This window comes from Pochonia chlamydosporia, chromosome 1 (genome assembly GCF_001653235.2).
Source record: "Pochonia chlamydosporia 170 chromosome 1, whole genome shotgun sequence".
NCBI classification, from domain to species: Eukaryota; Fungi; Ascomycota; class Sordariomycetes; order Hypocreales; family Clavicipitaceae; genus Pochonia; species Pochonia chlamydosporia.
In genome coordinates this window covers 2723696-2736824 of record NC_035790.1, presented here as the reverse complement: position 1 = coordinate 2736824, position 13129 = coordinate 2723696, and the positions used below count along the sequence as shown (strand labels likewise).

General features: G+C 52.4%; 7 protein-coding genes across 7 annotated transcripts; 4 read left to right on the top strand and 3 right to left on the bottom strand.

The window, feature by feature from the left end:
* Positions 1 to 250: 250 nt before the first annotated feature.
* On the bottom strand, positions 251 to 1302 carry VFPPC_00691 (vacuolar protein sorting 26; the record flags this gene model as incomplete). The annotated part of the gene is made up of 2 exons (XM_018280662.1): positions 251 to 402; positions 471 to 1302. The coding sequence occupies 2 exons, from the start codon at positions 1300 to 1302 to the stop codon at positions 251 to 253; spliced, it is 984 nt and encodes a 327-aa protein (XP_018148908.1).
* Positions 1303 to 1976: 674 nt separating this feature from the next.
* VFPPC_00690 (ribosomal protein L6) lies at positions 1977 to 2949 on the top strand (the record flags this gene model as incomplete). Its single annotated transcript, XM_018280661.1, has 4 exons — positions 1977 to 2022; positions 2299 to 2346; positions 2403 to 2836; positions 2899 to 2949. 4 exons carry the CDS (start codon positions 1977 to 1979, stop codon positions 2947 to 2949), a joined length of 579 nt encoding a protein of 192 aa, XP_018148907.1.
* Positions 2950 to 3610: 661 nt separating this feature from the next.
* Positions 3611 to 4971, bottom strand: VFPPC_00689 (hypothetical protein; the record flags this gene model as incomplete). The annotated part of the gene is made up of 2 exons (XM_018280660.1): positions 3611 to 3801; positions 3867 to 4971. 2 exons carry the CDS (start codon positions 4969 to 4971, stop codon positions 3611 to 3613), a joined length of 1296 nt encoding a protein of 431 aa, XP_018148906.1.
* Positions 4972 to 5467: 496 nt separating this feature from the next.
* Positions 5468 to 5824, top strand: VFPPC_15200 (hypothetical protein; the record flags this gene model as incomplete). The annotated part of the gene is made up of 1 exon (XM_018292953.1): positions 5468 to 5824. One exon carries the CDS (start codon positions 5468 to 5470, stop codon positions 5822 to 5824), a length of 357 nt encoding a protein of 118 aa, XP_018148905.1.
* Positions 5825 to 6557: 733 nt separating this feature from the next.
* VFPPC_12866 (vacuolar ATP synthase subunit H) lies at positions 6558 to 8118 on the top strand (the record flags this gene model as incomplete). The annotated part of the gene is made up of 3 exons (XM_018290643.1): positions 6558 to 6855; positions 6923 to 7448; positions 7500 to 8118. The coding sequence occupies 3 exons, from the start codon at positions 6558 to 6560 to the stop codon at positions 8116 to 8118; spliced, it is 1443 nt and encodes a 480-aa protein (XP_018148904.1).
* Positions 8119 to 8747: 629 nt separating this feature from the next.
* Positions 8748 to 10082, top strand: VFPPC_00688 (aminomethyltransferase; the record flags this gene model as incomplete). The annotated part of the gene is made up of 1 exon (XM_018280659.1): positions 8748 to 10082. The coding sequence occupies one exon, from the start codon at positions 8748 to 8750 to the stop codon at positions 10080 to 10082; it is 1335 nt and encodes a 444-aa protein (XP_018148903.1).
* A 268-nt stretch (positions 10083 to 10350) lies between these two features.
* On the bottom strand, positions 10351 to 11166 carry VFPPC_00687 (hypothetical protein; the record flags this gene model as incomplete). The annotated part of the gene is made up of 2 exons (XM_018280658.1): positions 10351 to 10674; positions 10780 to 11166. 2 exons carry the CDS (start codon positions 11164 to 11166, stop codon positions 10351 to 10353), a joined length of 711 nt encoding a protein of 236 aa, XP_018148902.1.
* Between the last annotated feature and the right edge of the window lie 1963 nt (positions 11167 to 13129).

Below are 13129 nucleotides of genomic sequence, written 5' to 3'. Positions count from 1 at the left end.
TCGGGACAATAAATGGCACGTTAGGGACTGTTTTTCACAAGGGATGAAATACGGAAAAAAATATATATCATGTTCAAAAAAATTGCCTGTCTTGATGTGCTTTGGGGTCGGTGGCACCTAGTGACTTTTTGTTGGTCGACAAAGCGTGAAAGAATATCGCCTCCTTCAATAAACCAGTAACGCCGAGCCCTATGCTAGAAAATGAAACACTAGAAGTTAATATAAAACACGTGTATAAGGGAGGCCGTGCCTATCCCTGGGCGGCGGCAGCTTGAGCGGCGGCTAGTTTGGCCTCGTTTGGAGCGGGAAGTGGCTGAAGACCGCCGGCATTGTTTTCGGGTAAGCCGTCAGGAGCCTGGCGGAACAGGATGATTTCGGATTGTTTAAAGTAACGGCGGGCATCTAGAAAGTATGTGAGCAAACCGAATTGCACCATGGCTATGTAGTGTAAAGTGCTCCCCAAAACTCACCCTCGTCAATCAGCACCAAGCTGAGGTAATATCTCGTCGAGAACTTCTTGTTGACATCGCGAAACGTTGGCGTCAGATCAAACCCTCCCAGGAACAACCGGATGGGAATCGTCTCTCCTCTCGACGGCGAGCCGTCCATAATCTCAAATCTCACCAGCGTCTCGCTCTCGTTGTACTGATTGGGCGCGGCACCCGTCGTCTCTCGCCGGATAATGGACAGCTCCATGTGCTTAATCTTGAGCCGTACCAGCAAAAAGTAGATGCGGCCGACAATAACGTCCTTGAGGTGGTATTTGCTCTTGCTGTACTCAAATTCAATGTGCAGACAGTCCTCGATACCAACGTCCATTTTGATGCTGCTGTTCATCTCGGGGGGGATGCGATAGCTGTAGACCCAAATGTCCTTTTCGCGAATGACGTCGGCCATGCGGCGGGAGACGGTGACGCGCACAAAGTAACGCAGCTTGACATTGATGCCATTATACGACTCGTACTGCTTCTCAACGTTCTTGAAGTTGAAGTCGAATGTTTGCGGGTGTTGCAGCTCGCCGGGCGCAGCGAGCTCTTGGTTCAGGGATAAGAATTCGTAGTGGTTGCCGCGGTCAAAGAACATTTCAATGGTGCCGATGAATTGCACCTTGATGCCCGTGTGCTCAAGGCGTTTGCCATCCTTGGGGCGGACGGTCACGGCACCCTTTACGGATTCGCCGTCCATGTATAGGGGTGCCTTTTCGCGGCGGTTCTTGTCGAGCTTGACGTCGACCATGGACCGGTCGTCAGCATCCTCGAGGACGACGTCAATGTCGACGGGCGTGGAGAAAAAGTAGGACATGGTGGGTGGTGGAGGACGCACACGGGCGCCTTAAAGTGCGGCTGGAGAGCCGGAGGGTGAGTATGACGAGGGTGAGCCTTGTCTGTGAGGTGGTGGACAGAGCAGGCGAGCCGCGGTGATGCTCCTGGTGATGGTGTTGTGTCGAGGCGCTGACGTACTGCAGCTGGGGGACCCGAAGCTCCCCACCAGAGTGCGCTGTCCACTGTGTTGTCCACTACTCAGAACTTATAAGTCCCTGCCTTATGGCTAAAAAAGGCATTCAATTTCATTCAATCTGATAATGGTTGGATGTGTGAATTGGGTTTGTAATGAATCCGCATGAACAATCTACGAAACTACCTAGGTACTTCTATCACTTTACACGATGGCAAGAGGTACTTACCCCAATCAAACATTGAACACTGGCAAGTGCGGACGACCTGCGAGTGGGTCAGGAGCAAGTTACCTTTCTGCATCACGTGCAACATCACACGTCGCTTCCCACCCCACCTGGCCACCACAATTTTTTGTCAAGGCGGCTCAACTTCGGCACTCACAATTTGCCCTCACGTGCAGGCGAGCGAGCCCTAGAACTTTTCCGCCCACACGATTTCGCCAACAATTCGTCGTGACCGCAGCCGACGTCCTACGACAACCTCCTCACCTCCCGACATCCCCAACTCACAACCGGCAGGATGAAGTACATTCATTCTCAGGAGCTCCTTGAAATCCCCGAGGGGGGTACGTAAAGCCCAATTCCGTTTCGTCGATTCAGAAATCCAATTTGTCGCCGCCCATTCGAGTCTTGGGAAATTTCAGTCCGCCAGTTTTGACGACAATGCATGCGACAACGATAGCAAGATGCAAAAGAAGGACAAACGACGACCTTATCGGAATCGACGACAATGAAACAACTGGCAGTGGCATTGAAATTTTCCTCGAAAGCGGCGCGAATTGGGTTTCTTGGATTTTGTTTTTACACATCTATATACGCATCAGGCACTAACAGCTCTTCAGTCAAGGTTGCCATCAAGACGAGAATCGTCACCGTCGAGGGTCCCCGAGGTACGACAGCACACGAAATTCTCCGCGTCGTTCAACAAACTCTAACATGAATACAGGCAAGCTCGTCAAGGACCTCGGTCACTTGGCCGTCAACTTTGGTCACCCCAAGAAGAACACCATCTCGATCGAGATCCACCATGGCAACCGTAAGAACGTCGCCACGCTGCGTACCGTCCGATCAATCATCAAGAACATGGTCATCGGTGTGACCAAGGGCTTCAAATACAAGATGCGATACGTATACGCACATTTCCCCATCAACGTCAACCTCGACAAGAGCAACGAGACTGGCCTGTGGGAGGTCGAAATCCGAAACTTTATCGGCGAGAAGATTGTCCGCCGGGTCGTCATGCAGGAGGGTGTTGATGTCGAGCTGTCCAAGAACCAAAAGGATGAGCTTGTCTTGACCGGAAACTCTCTGGAGCATGTGTCGCAGAGCGCTGCCGATATCCAGCAGATCTGCAAGGTCCGCAACAAGGATATCCGAAAGGTGGGTTTACGAAGCACTCGTCACAAGGGTTGAGTGAAGTTCTCGGCTAACAAATATTGTAGTTCTTGGACGGTCTGTACGTCTCTGAAAAGGGCAACGTTGTGGAGGAGTAAAATGGGTGTGCGGACACGGAAGTCTTGTTTCTTTTGCGTTTCTGGGTCTCAGGAGTGGCGACGGTATAACCATTTGCATGTCACGTAGCAAAAGGGCTACAAAAGAAACTGATTAAAAAGTAACCAACATTCTTGTTCCTGTGCTCCAAGTGAAGTCGTCGAGGCGGTCGTGTATCGATGGGCGGGCGGGCAAAGCGTCAGATGAGATTTGGGAGGTTCTGCGACTCGAATGCCCTGCGCGGTTGGGACGTACATAACGGTTTTTTTCAGACCCAAAGAGGTTGATAAAACCTTTCACTTCGCGGTCCGGCGGTGAGAGTCAGTCATCAAAGTCACAGACGTTTCAATTTTAGCTACGGTGCGTCGGTGAGGTATTCATATGTTCGTTATTACGCGCGTATGTACGGCCAACTATCTCGTATCCATCATCTATCATTTGAAAACCAAGTCTTGCCCATATTCAGCAACCATCATCTTTGTTCTTCATGTCTTCATTCCAATCGAAATTCTTTATACTCGTCAAGGCTGACACATCCGGCATTGAGCCAGCAGCCTGTAAACAAAAAAATGCAATATTGTAATACCAAAACGCCAGAGCTCATTATATGCAGACAACTAATACGTAACAGCGAGCCTCAAAATGCAGGGACGGGGTTCACCGTCAAATGTGAAATGTACGGGGATATGTGCACGGAATGCGGCTGAGTCGAGCAGCCACTCTATGGCATGCGCGAAGGTGCACGGGAATAATACGAAGCCCCGCCACGACTATCTCGTGAGTGGTGAGTGCGGTGACTCCGGTGACTGCGTTGAGTTCTACCAGTCCGATGGGTTCGTCCTCCTGAACTTGAACTGTCTGGATGCATGGTTAGTTTTGGATAATGAAAGGGTATGGTACGAACGTTGGCGGCACTTACTAGGACTCATGTAGGTTGCGTCAGAATATGTATAGGACGAATCCGTATACCGTGAGGATTGCGGCCGTCGAGCTGGCTTATCCTTTTTCCTAAAGTTGAGCAGAGCCAGCATCGTAGCAGCCGCACCGGCAAGGCCCAACCACCATTTTCCACCGGACTTCTTCTCGCGGCGGTCACTGACAGACGTGGGCCGACCACCCACCCATCCAGAATGTCGGTCTCGGCGGGAATAAGCGGAGGGTGCGCGGCTGCCATGGCGAGAGACTTTGACTTCTTCATCAATGTACACCTTTTCAGTCCTCTCCTTTTTCCTGCCAAAGATGGCGTTCCAGATGCCACGGGCGATGCAGCAGAAACAGAGGAGCATGAGTAGAGCAACACCAGCCAGCGTGCCAATAACAATACCGGCAATGGCACCGCCGCTCAAGCCGCCTCCAGTTCCGCCCTTGTTGCTTCCATCCGCTCCAATGTTTTCTCCGTCACTAGTAGAGGTTGAACTCGCAGAGCTGGTGGTGGTTGTGGCAGTATTGGAGGGCTGATCGGTTCGGGCACCGCTGCCCACGACGGTTGTGGTGCCAGTGACGCGGTATGGAGCAGAGTATCGAGTGGTGACCACGCCATTGGACGTGATGACGACGGTGCTTGGTTCTTGGTAGCCGGGTCGTGATGAGCACTGGCCCTTGAAGGCGCAAGTTTGCCATCCGGCACAGCAAATCGATCCACAAGCTTCCTGGTCGGGACTCTGAGGTTTGCAGTCAACGCCCGGTGTTGGAGCGGGCGCGGGATTCCAATGTGTCATGACTGTGCTCGTGAAAGTCCTCGTCTCAGTCCACGTTGTGGTGTATCCGCCGTACGAGCCACCAGCGGCTGTACATGTAGCTACATTGCCAGCGAGTGTGGTGCAGACCTCGTTGGAGCTGCAGCAAAACTGTTTATCAGATCCGCAAGAAATTGCGCAGTCCCGTTGGAAGAGATAGGAAAATCCCAACTCGTTGACGGCATTTCGGGGAACAGGTGACGCAGACACAATGGCTGCTGTGGCTCCTAGTAAGAGGAACAATCGTCCCGTCGTCGGTAACGACGAGACTGGAATGGGACTTTGCATAGCTGTCTCCCACAAGGTAGGCCAAGACGTCTTGCAGCCAGAGGTAAAATGGATTTGAGACGGTGGTTTTTGTCGACTGGAATGCGGAGCGGGAGCGGGAGCGGAAGCGGAAGCGGCTGGGTGAGGCTGATGAATGAGATTCAGAAAAGTCGTTGAAGCCTCGTTGCCAAGTCGTGAGCTAGGAAAGCTGGTGGTCACCAACAGACAAAAGTCAATCAACGACGAAACGTAAATAGACGAGGTTGCTCCAAAGTCAATCAATCCCTTTGTCCTACAATGCATAAGAGAAGAGAGAACTTCTCGGCGCGCCACGCTGGATAGCTGTTTAAGAGGGCTGCAGGTTTGGTTGTGACTTTTTGGACGTGCATCCCCAACCTCCCACTTAGACGCAGCCCAGCCCCTCCAAATTTGGACTCACACCAAACGTCACCTCTGAAGACCCAGCCCAAAGGGTAAAAAGCCAGGGTCCCAGGAACCAATTTTTTTTTTGTTACCCATGCTTGACTCCGTGCTGTCAGGGGTGCAGCACGGAGGAAGCTGGTTCCTGGCTTTTGCTCCGGTATGTGGTATTTCGCTCCGCCGTCTTTTTGTTGCGATTGTTCGAAGACTAAGAGATGGTATGAGATGGGTAAGAGGGCGACCAGGGGTGCCAACCACACCACAGCACCACCACCATCTTTCCAAGCGGGCTCCGTCAAAAGTCCGTATTCCAAGAAATATGCTGACGCATGAAGTTGGGCGGCGAGTTGGACTTGACGGCCCGCTGTGCCAACTCATCAGCACCCATCAACGCCCATCAACGCCCATCAACACCCATCAACACCTAACTAGGCCCCGCCAGGCGATAGTTTGATGTCCAATGTGGTGCTCGGTGGGCACAGCATCCATTATTACTGGACGATCTGGTATCGATGGCCAAGCAGTTCGTGTGCTGCGCTGCGCTGTGCTGTGCTTAGACCTGCATGTTGCTCGTACCTGATCTCATGGCGGTGACACCAACAAAGTGCAGGACCAAGTTTCTTGTGTGCATACGTAGAGAGTAGGGGTTTTGGCTTTTCGAGAAGACGCCCACTGAGTTCGAGTATCCTAGCCTCGGGAGGGAGAGTTCACGAGCCGCATTCAGCCACAGAACATTTGCTCTTGTTTGATCGATAAGCGCTGATCCATGGCTTGTTTGCTTAGACTTGCAGACGATCCAACTCTGGTGGCTGGGTTGAGGAGGCTTGTTCCGGCGCATCCTCGGGTAACAAATACCAGGTGAGTGCTCGCCTGGCTGCTCCTTCTTTGACGGTTTCTTTGCGGAGGTGCTCAAGTGGGGCAACAGTTGAGCAGTTGACCTTTGGTCAGAGCTTCCTTGGTGACGCTGTGCTGGTTGGCAGTATCAGCGACCTCACCCACCTCATCAAGAGCTTCACGCCATCCATCTCGACCTCGTCCTCGACCTTACCGACGACGCTCGTCTGCTCACAGCCTTGCATTTGTGTTGTTCTTTTCTTTTTTGCTTCTGTTCCTCCTGTCCCATATCCAGCCACCGACGGCTGTCGCACAGGCGACGCTCCGACGACGACAACTCCTGCGCCGCCATCATGTCGCTCGATCCGCCCACCTACCTAGCCTCGCTCCAGAGCAACATTCGACAACGGCCAATCCCCTGGGATGGGGCTGTTAGAGCTGGAACGCTCACCGAAGAGCAATATGCAAAGATTCGCGCCGTAGACAAGGCCAAGAAGCCTGAGCAGAGAAAAGAGGTTGTGGAAAACGACCTCGATGGCTACAGACTGCTCTTCGTTGGCGGCTCAGGCAAGTCCAGCGTCTTGGAGACTGCAGGCAAGCATGCCAATGTGATTCAATACATTCTGGTTCTGTTAGCCGATCTTGTTGATGGTACGATATTCCTCGTCTGATGACGGTCTGCAAACCACCACTCTACTGTATCCTGACACAACTGTAGCTGTTCCGTCCCTGGCGAAAGAGCTGTTCAAACACACGGACCCTTACACGCATTTCCTACCGTTGCTGCACTCCAACACCACGGAAGATCCCATCCCGTTGCTTACGTCGCATGCACTGACGAGCCTCATGTCACTGGCCCGGGACGAATCACGAGCTACGGAGCAGGCCTTGCCGGTGGTGTTTACGTACCTCTCAGGTCTGGCAAAGAGCACGGACGCTGGCCTGCAAGATATCGCTGTCCAAGAATATTCAGCGCTCCTGTTTGGCCGGTCGTCGCGCGAAAAGTTTTGGAATCAGAGAAGCGAAACCGTCCAGCCTCTTGTCAAGATTCTCCAGACGGCTGCTGGCATTGGCAACGGAGGAAACTCTGCCGCCAGCTTGTGGAGTGGCAACGTCAACGTTCGCAACACTGGCTTTGAGGGGTCTCTGGGCGGTGGCGTGGGCCTTCAATTGCTGTACCACGTTTTGCTCGTTATCTGGCAGCTGAGCTTTGAGGCTGACGAGGTTGGTGACGACCTCAACGAGTAAGTTCATGTTTCCAAGCGGTGCTGCGTTTACGACCTAACGATTTATAGCGAGTACGACGTCATCTTGCTCTACACTCATCTTCTACGACTGTCACAAAAGGAAAAGACGACGAGGCTCATCTTGTCTACGCTGTACAACCTTCTCCACAAGAACCAAACGTCTCTTCTCCCTACCGCAGTGCTCGCTCGGCTGCCGGCTTTGTTGGACAACCTCGGCAGTCGCCACATGTCGGACCCGGACTTGTTGGAAGATTTGCAAAGCCTAAAGGAGCTGCTGGATGAGTACACCAAGACCAAGACGACGTTTGACGAGTACGTTGCCGAAGTCAACTCGGGCCATCTCCGCTGGTCACCGCCACACCGAAGCCAAGTGTTTTGGGCCGAGAACGCCAGAAAGATTCTCGAATTTGAGAATGGCGAAATCCCCCGCAAGCTGGCCGAAATCATGCAGAAGCCGTGGGACAACGACAAGCAAGTCCTCGCCATTGCCTGCAACGACATTGGCTGTTTGGTCAAGGAAGTTCCCGAAAAGCGATATCAGTTGGAAAAGGTTGGCCTCAAAACGCGGGTCATGGAGCTGATGCAGAGCGAGGATGAAAACGTGCGATGGGAGAGCCTGCGGGCGCTAGGCGGGTGGCTCAAATACAGTTTTGAGCAGAGGCAGTAGTGCGAAACTGAAGACTGGTGTTTGTGTGAGAGAGAGGGAAAGTTTCAAAGGGGACAGTTTACCTGCATTGTAGAACTCTTCGTCTTGTTTCCATTATGTGTTTTGCAGCAGACATGATGATGTTGTTGTTTATTATCTGTTAGAGAGCCCTCTTCATGTACAGAGTACGACGCAATCCTAGATCAAACGGGCGGCGCGTGTAATTGGTATAGCAAATTGGAGTGCTGAAGACCGTGGAGTCGCCGGCAGTGAATTGACTGTACTTCCAACATTTCCAAGCTTGCAAAAAGTCGTCACGCCATGAAAATGGCCCATGTGGTTCAGATCAGGTAATGGAAACGCATTTGTAGTCGGATGAACATGGCGCTAGATGGCTAAAGGTTGGTCTTGTACCCCAGATGCAAGCGCGCTTCGATATCGGAGAGTCCGTCGTTACCCGAGCCCCACCACAGCTCCTACTCAATTGAGCATTTCATCAGTCATCAATTGAACCTGCGTCCACACCATCTCGGACGCTTTCTTGAATATTTCCATTCCATCCTCCCCTTCCGTTTTCCTTCTCGCCAACCTCTTTTTCATTTCCCTCGATTGCACTCTCATCTTTACAAACGAACCCCCAATTGATCGAAATGAAGGGATTTGGAAACGCCGTGCGGGCTGCGCCCCGGGTTCAAGCCTCTCTCACCAAGAGCCGGCTCAGCAACTCATTCGCGGCGATGCCCGCACTCAACATGAAGCAGCAGCGCGGCGACGTCCGATATGCCTCCGACGCTGCCAACGCGGATCTCAAGAAGACGCCTCTATACGACTTGCACATTGCCAAGGGAGGCAAGATGGTGCCCTTTGCCGGCCACAGCATGCCCGTCCAGTACTCCAATGCCTCGCTCGCCGACTCCCACCACTTTACGCGCAACCATGCGTCGCTCTTTGACGTCAGCCACATGGTCCAGCACATCTTCAAGGGCCCCAATGCTGCTGCTTTCCTCGAGAAGCTTACCCCCTCTGGATGGAGCAACCAGGGTGTGATGCAGAGCAAGTTGACTACCTTCCTGTGGCCCGGGACCGGTGGCATCGTCGACGACTCTGTCATTACCCGTATTGGCGAGGACGAGTTCTACGTCGTCACTAATGGTGCCTGCTTCGAAAAGGACTGCAAGTATCTCGACGAGGAGCTGGGCAAGTTTGGCGCCGGTGTAGAGTGGACGAGACTGGACGGTTCCGGCCTCGTTGCGCTGCAGGGCCCGCAGGCCGCCGAGATTCTCAAGGAGGCTCTGGCCAGCCAGGTCAACTTGGACAAGCTGTACTTTGGCAATGCTGTCTATGCGGACCTCAAGCTCGCGGATGGCAACAAGACGCACCCCGTCTTGATTAGCCGCGGCGGCTACACCGGCGAGGACGGATTCGAAATCTCCTTCAACGGCAAGCTGTATCCTGCGCTGGAGACGACGACCCCCGCAGTCGAGTCGCTGCTGCAGATTGCTGGGCCCGGGCGTCTGCAGCTCGCCGGTCTTGGTGCCCGTGACTCTCTTCGTCTCGAGGCCGGCATGTGCCTGTACGGCAACGACCTCGACGACACAACCACGCCCGTCGAGGCTGGTCTCGCTTGGGTCATTCCCAAGGACCGTCGTGCCACGGGCGGTTTCCACGGTGCCGAAGTCATCATCCCCCAGCTGACTCCCAAGAGCAAGGGCGGTGCTGGTGTTGACCGTCGCCGCGTCGGCTTCGTTGTCGAAGGAGCTCCTGCTCGTGACGGCGCAGAGGTCCAAAAGGACGGCGAGTCGGTGGGCAAGATTACCAGTGGTGTCCCCAGCCCTACTCTGGGCAAGAACATTGCCATGGGCTATGTCAAGGATGGGTTGCAAAAGGCTGGTACTGAGCTGGATGTCGTGGTTCGCGGACGCAAGAGAAAGGGTATCGTCACTAAGATGCCATTTGTGCCTTCGCGCTACCACAAGGCCGAGTAGGCCGGGATGTTGATGATGTGTGCTATGTATTAGGGACAAAGTTGCATTTTTGATTTAAGGCGGGTTTCATATTTTATCATTAGCAGATAGGGATACTTCAACGTGTTTCAATAGGCGTATTACGTTGCGGGGAATCTTTGGGTCCAAAATGCGGCAAGGGTGTTTATTCCAAAAGAAGCAAAATTTAGAGTCAATTATACCACAATATAAAGTCACCCGCATATACCAAGTGCTTCCAAAAGGGACTGCAAACATATGTGTGACGTACCTACTTTTTAGCCAGGACAACCCACGCCTCAAATCTCATTCCTCCATACCCATCAACCTCTTCCTTGAATGCAGCGTCCACTGCCCCCGGCCACTTCTGCTTCTCCTGGTCACTCCAGCCCTCTGTGGCAATGCCTGCCAGGTCAGTAAGCAAAAACTCCTTCAAGCCGTCTAGAGCATCTCCCGTTGCCACAAACACCTTTTCCAGGACATTCATCTTGGCTGGGTCAAAACCTGCCTGTTCCATTGTCTTTGCCGCAACGCCCTCTTCCATAAACTCGATTCCTTGCGTCGGCATGACCGGTAGATCTGGGCGAATCGCCCTCTGAGCTTTGTGAGTAGCTAGTCTGAATGCGAGTCGTTTTCATGTCAGGGTTGCCGCAAGTCCATCGGATTGTAGGGTGCGAAAGACATGCTTCATGGCCAATACGGGGTCGGGAAAGAGAAAGATGCTGAAATTGGTAATCAAGTGGGTGTAGTGGTTGTTCGGAAGAGTGAGCCCTACCGAGTCCATCTGCTGGGCTGTAATACTGGGGTGCGCTGCGAATGCGTCGGAGGCAACGGCAACCATTATGCCATTGTTATCTGTAATCAATATCTCAGGGATGTTGGGCTCAAACTTTTCGACAATGACAGAGGTCGCTGTTCCTCGCCCGCCAGCATTGTCGTGGATGACCGATGTAGACGTGATGGGCTTGAGGGCGTTGATGTCGTCCCAGCTGGAGAGGAAGAGAACCGCGGTGCTATTGCCGGTTTGGCGCGCATAGTTGACCGCCATGCGGTTGAAGAATTCAGCTTGGGGGAATGATGATGCCATTTTGGTGGTTAGGTGACTTTGGGTATGTGGTGATGCTGGTTTGGTGTTGAGGCACCTGCGGACTCCAACAAGGCAAGTGGCATAAATTAATTAGGTATGAAGCTTTGAAGCAACTGAAACAGTTGGAGAGATGTAGTTTTCAACGGGTAGGGTACAAGGGAACCAATGTGCGACTGTCATGGTACTGACTCTGATAGAACACTATTTTCGTTGGCAGCAGCAGCCTCAGATGGACAATATCCAGATGTCTAGTGCTCGTCATGCAAGTTATGTGCTCACTAGGTGACTTACTCGAATGAACCGCGTCTATCACCAAAAGAATATCAAGAGCCGGCTTGGAGTCCCCAAAAGGTCGAGTGCCCACACACACTGGTGTTGCGGTGGTGTTGCGGTTTGCTGGGCTGTCAGCCTTATTGTAATTTGACTATTGCTAATTCATCTGTTAAAGCAGCCATGCTTGTCCGGAGAGTCAGTCCCTTGCAACACACTGCCAAGCACAGATATGCCGACAGGAGTCACAAGACACTACGAAAGTATAAACTTTCTCAGTCATATACTGGTACACACCTCGGAACGGACTCTTACCCATGCCCACATATACCCTGCTTACACAAATATCTGGGTCGTATTGGGTCGCATCTCGGTTCCTTGATGCCGAATTCCAACAATATCCCTATGCTATGCAGAGTACGGCGTCAGCAATGCAAGCCATAAACCGACAACGACAAGATGTGACGTCTTGTCATTGGTGTAAGCAGGCACCGGTGGCTCATGCGAGACAAGTATTCGGCCCATCGGATGAATATGTCACATCATGGTTGCCTGAAGCCGTGGATAAAATAGAGTTTCAGCTCTCTGCATTTGCCCCAAACTCTGGTGTTTAATGGAAACTTGGACGAGGGTGAAGCCGTTGCTGATGCTACTTTCCGCCAACAAAAGCAAAGAACCGGAAGATGAAAGTTTCAAACCCACGCACAACTCGAAGGGCGGTGGCTCATGTAGGACTTGTACTTTGCCCATGCGTGGGAACTCCGGCAAGGTTTGCGCCAAGCGGATTATTCAATGAGGACGGGGGTATAAATATCCTAAGGTCTCATCATGCCAACATCTCACATCCAGCCCTATCACCCTCTTCAATCTTCACCAGTATGAAGGCCTTCAACGTAATTTTCGCTGCTCTCGTTGGATTCGGATTGGCAGTCGAGTTCCCCCCTTGTAAAACGGTAAGTTGCCGAACATTCCTTACCTATAGATTCTGACACTGTGGCAAGCCGTCCTTGCAGTGCATTATCGAGTGCCCTCAAAATGAATGCTCTCCGGGCTATGCTTGCTGCACAACGGAGTGTGGTGGTCGCGTCTGTGTAAGTTTACCTGAGCAGCTGTTGACTACGTGCTGACATTTTGCTATAGGAACCCGTGAGTGTTTTGTAAGAGCAGGAACATCGAGGGACGGGCTAACGTGTCCGATACGGGCAGATCGGGCTTTAGACTGGGTTAAAGTCAAGTCCAAAGGCGGAATGGTGGGCTTTGGGTTCATTGCCGGAGAAAGCTTGGTCCTTGTATGGAGTTTCTACATGAGTGCGAGCTCGTTCCAACATCTGGGAGTTGTTTTCGAGCCCTGGTCCGGAATATGAACATGCTGTCCACCTCGCAAGACCCAGGTCGCCTTTTAAAGAGATGAACGATGAACTTTTTGTCCTGTCAAGTCGGCCTCGATCAAAGTGATGTCAAATGCCCCACGCGAGAGCCAGCCGAGCCGTTTGGGCATAGACTTCCAGTAAACGCCTGTGTTCCTCGTGACGCTGAAGCGCGGACGGCTAGGTAGCTGCTAGTTTTGCACAGCACAAATGAAAGTGAAAAAACGACTCAATTGATGGCATGGGATGATAAGATGGTAATTGATTGTATTTTGATACAACGTGTCAGAGGTTTGCAAGTTGACGCATGGAACTGCTTCATGTCA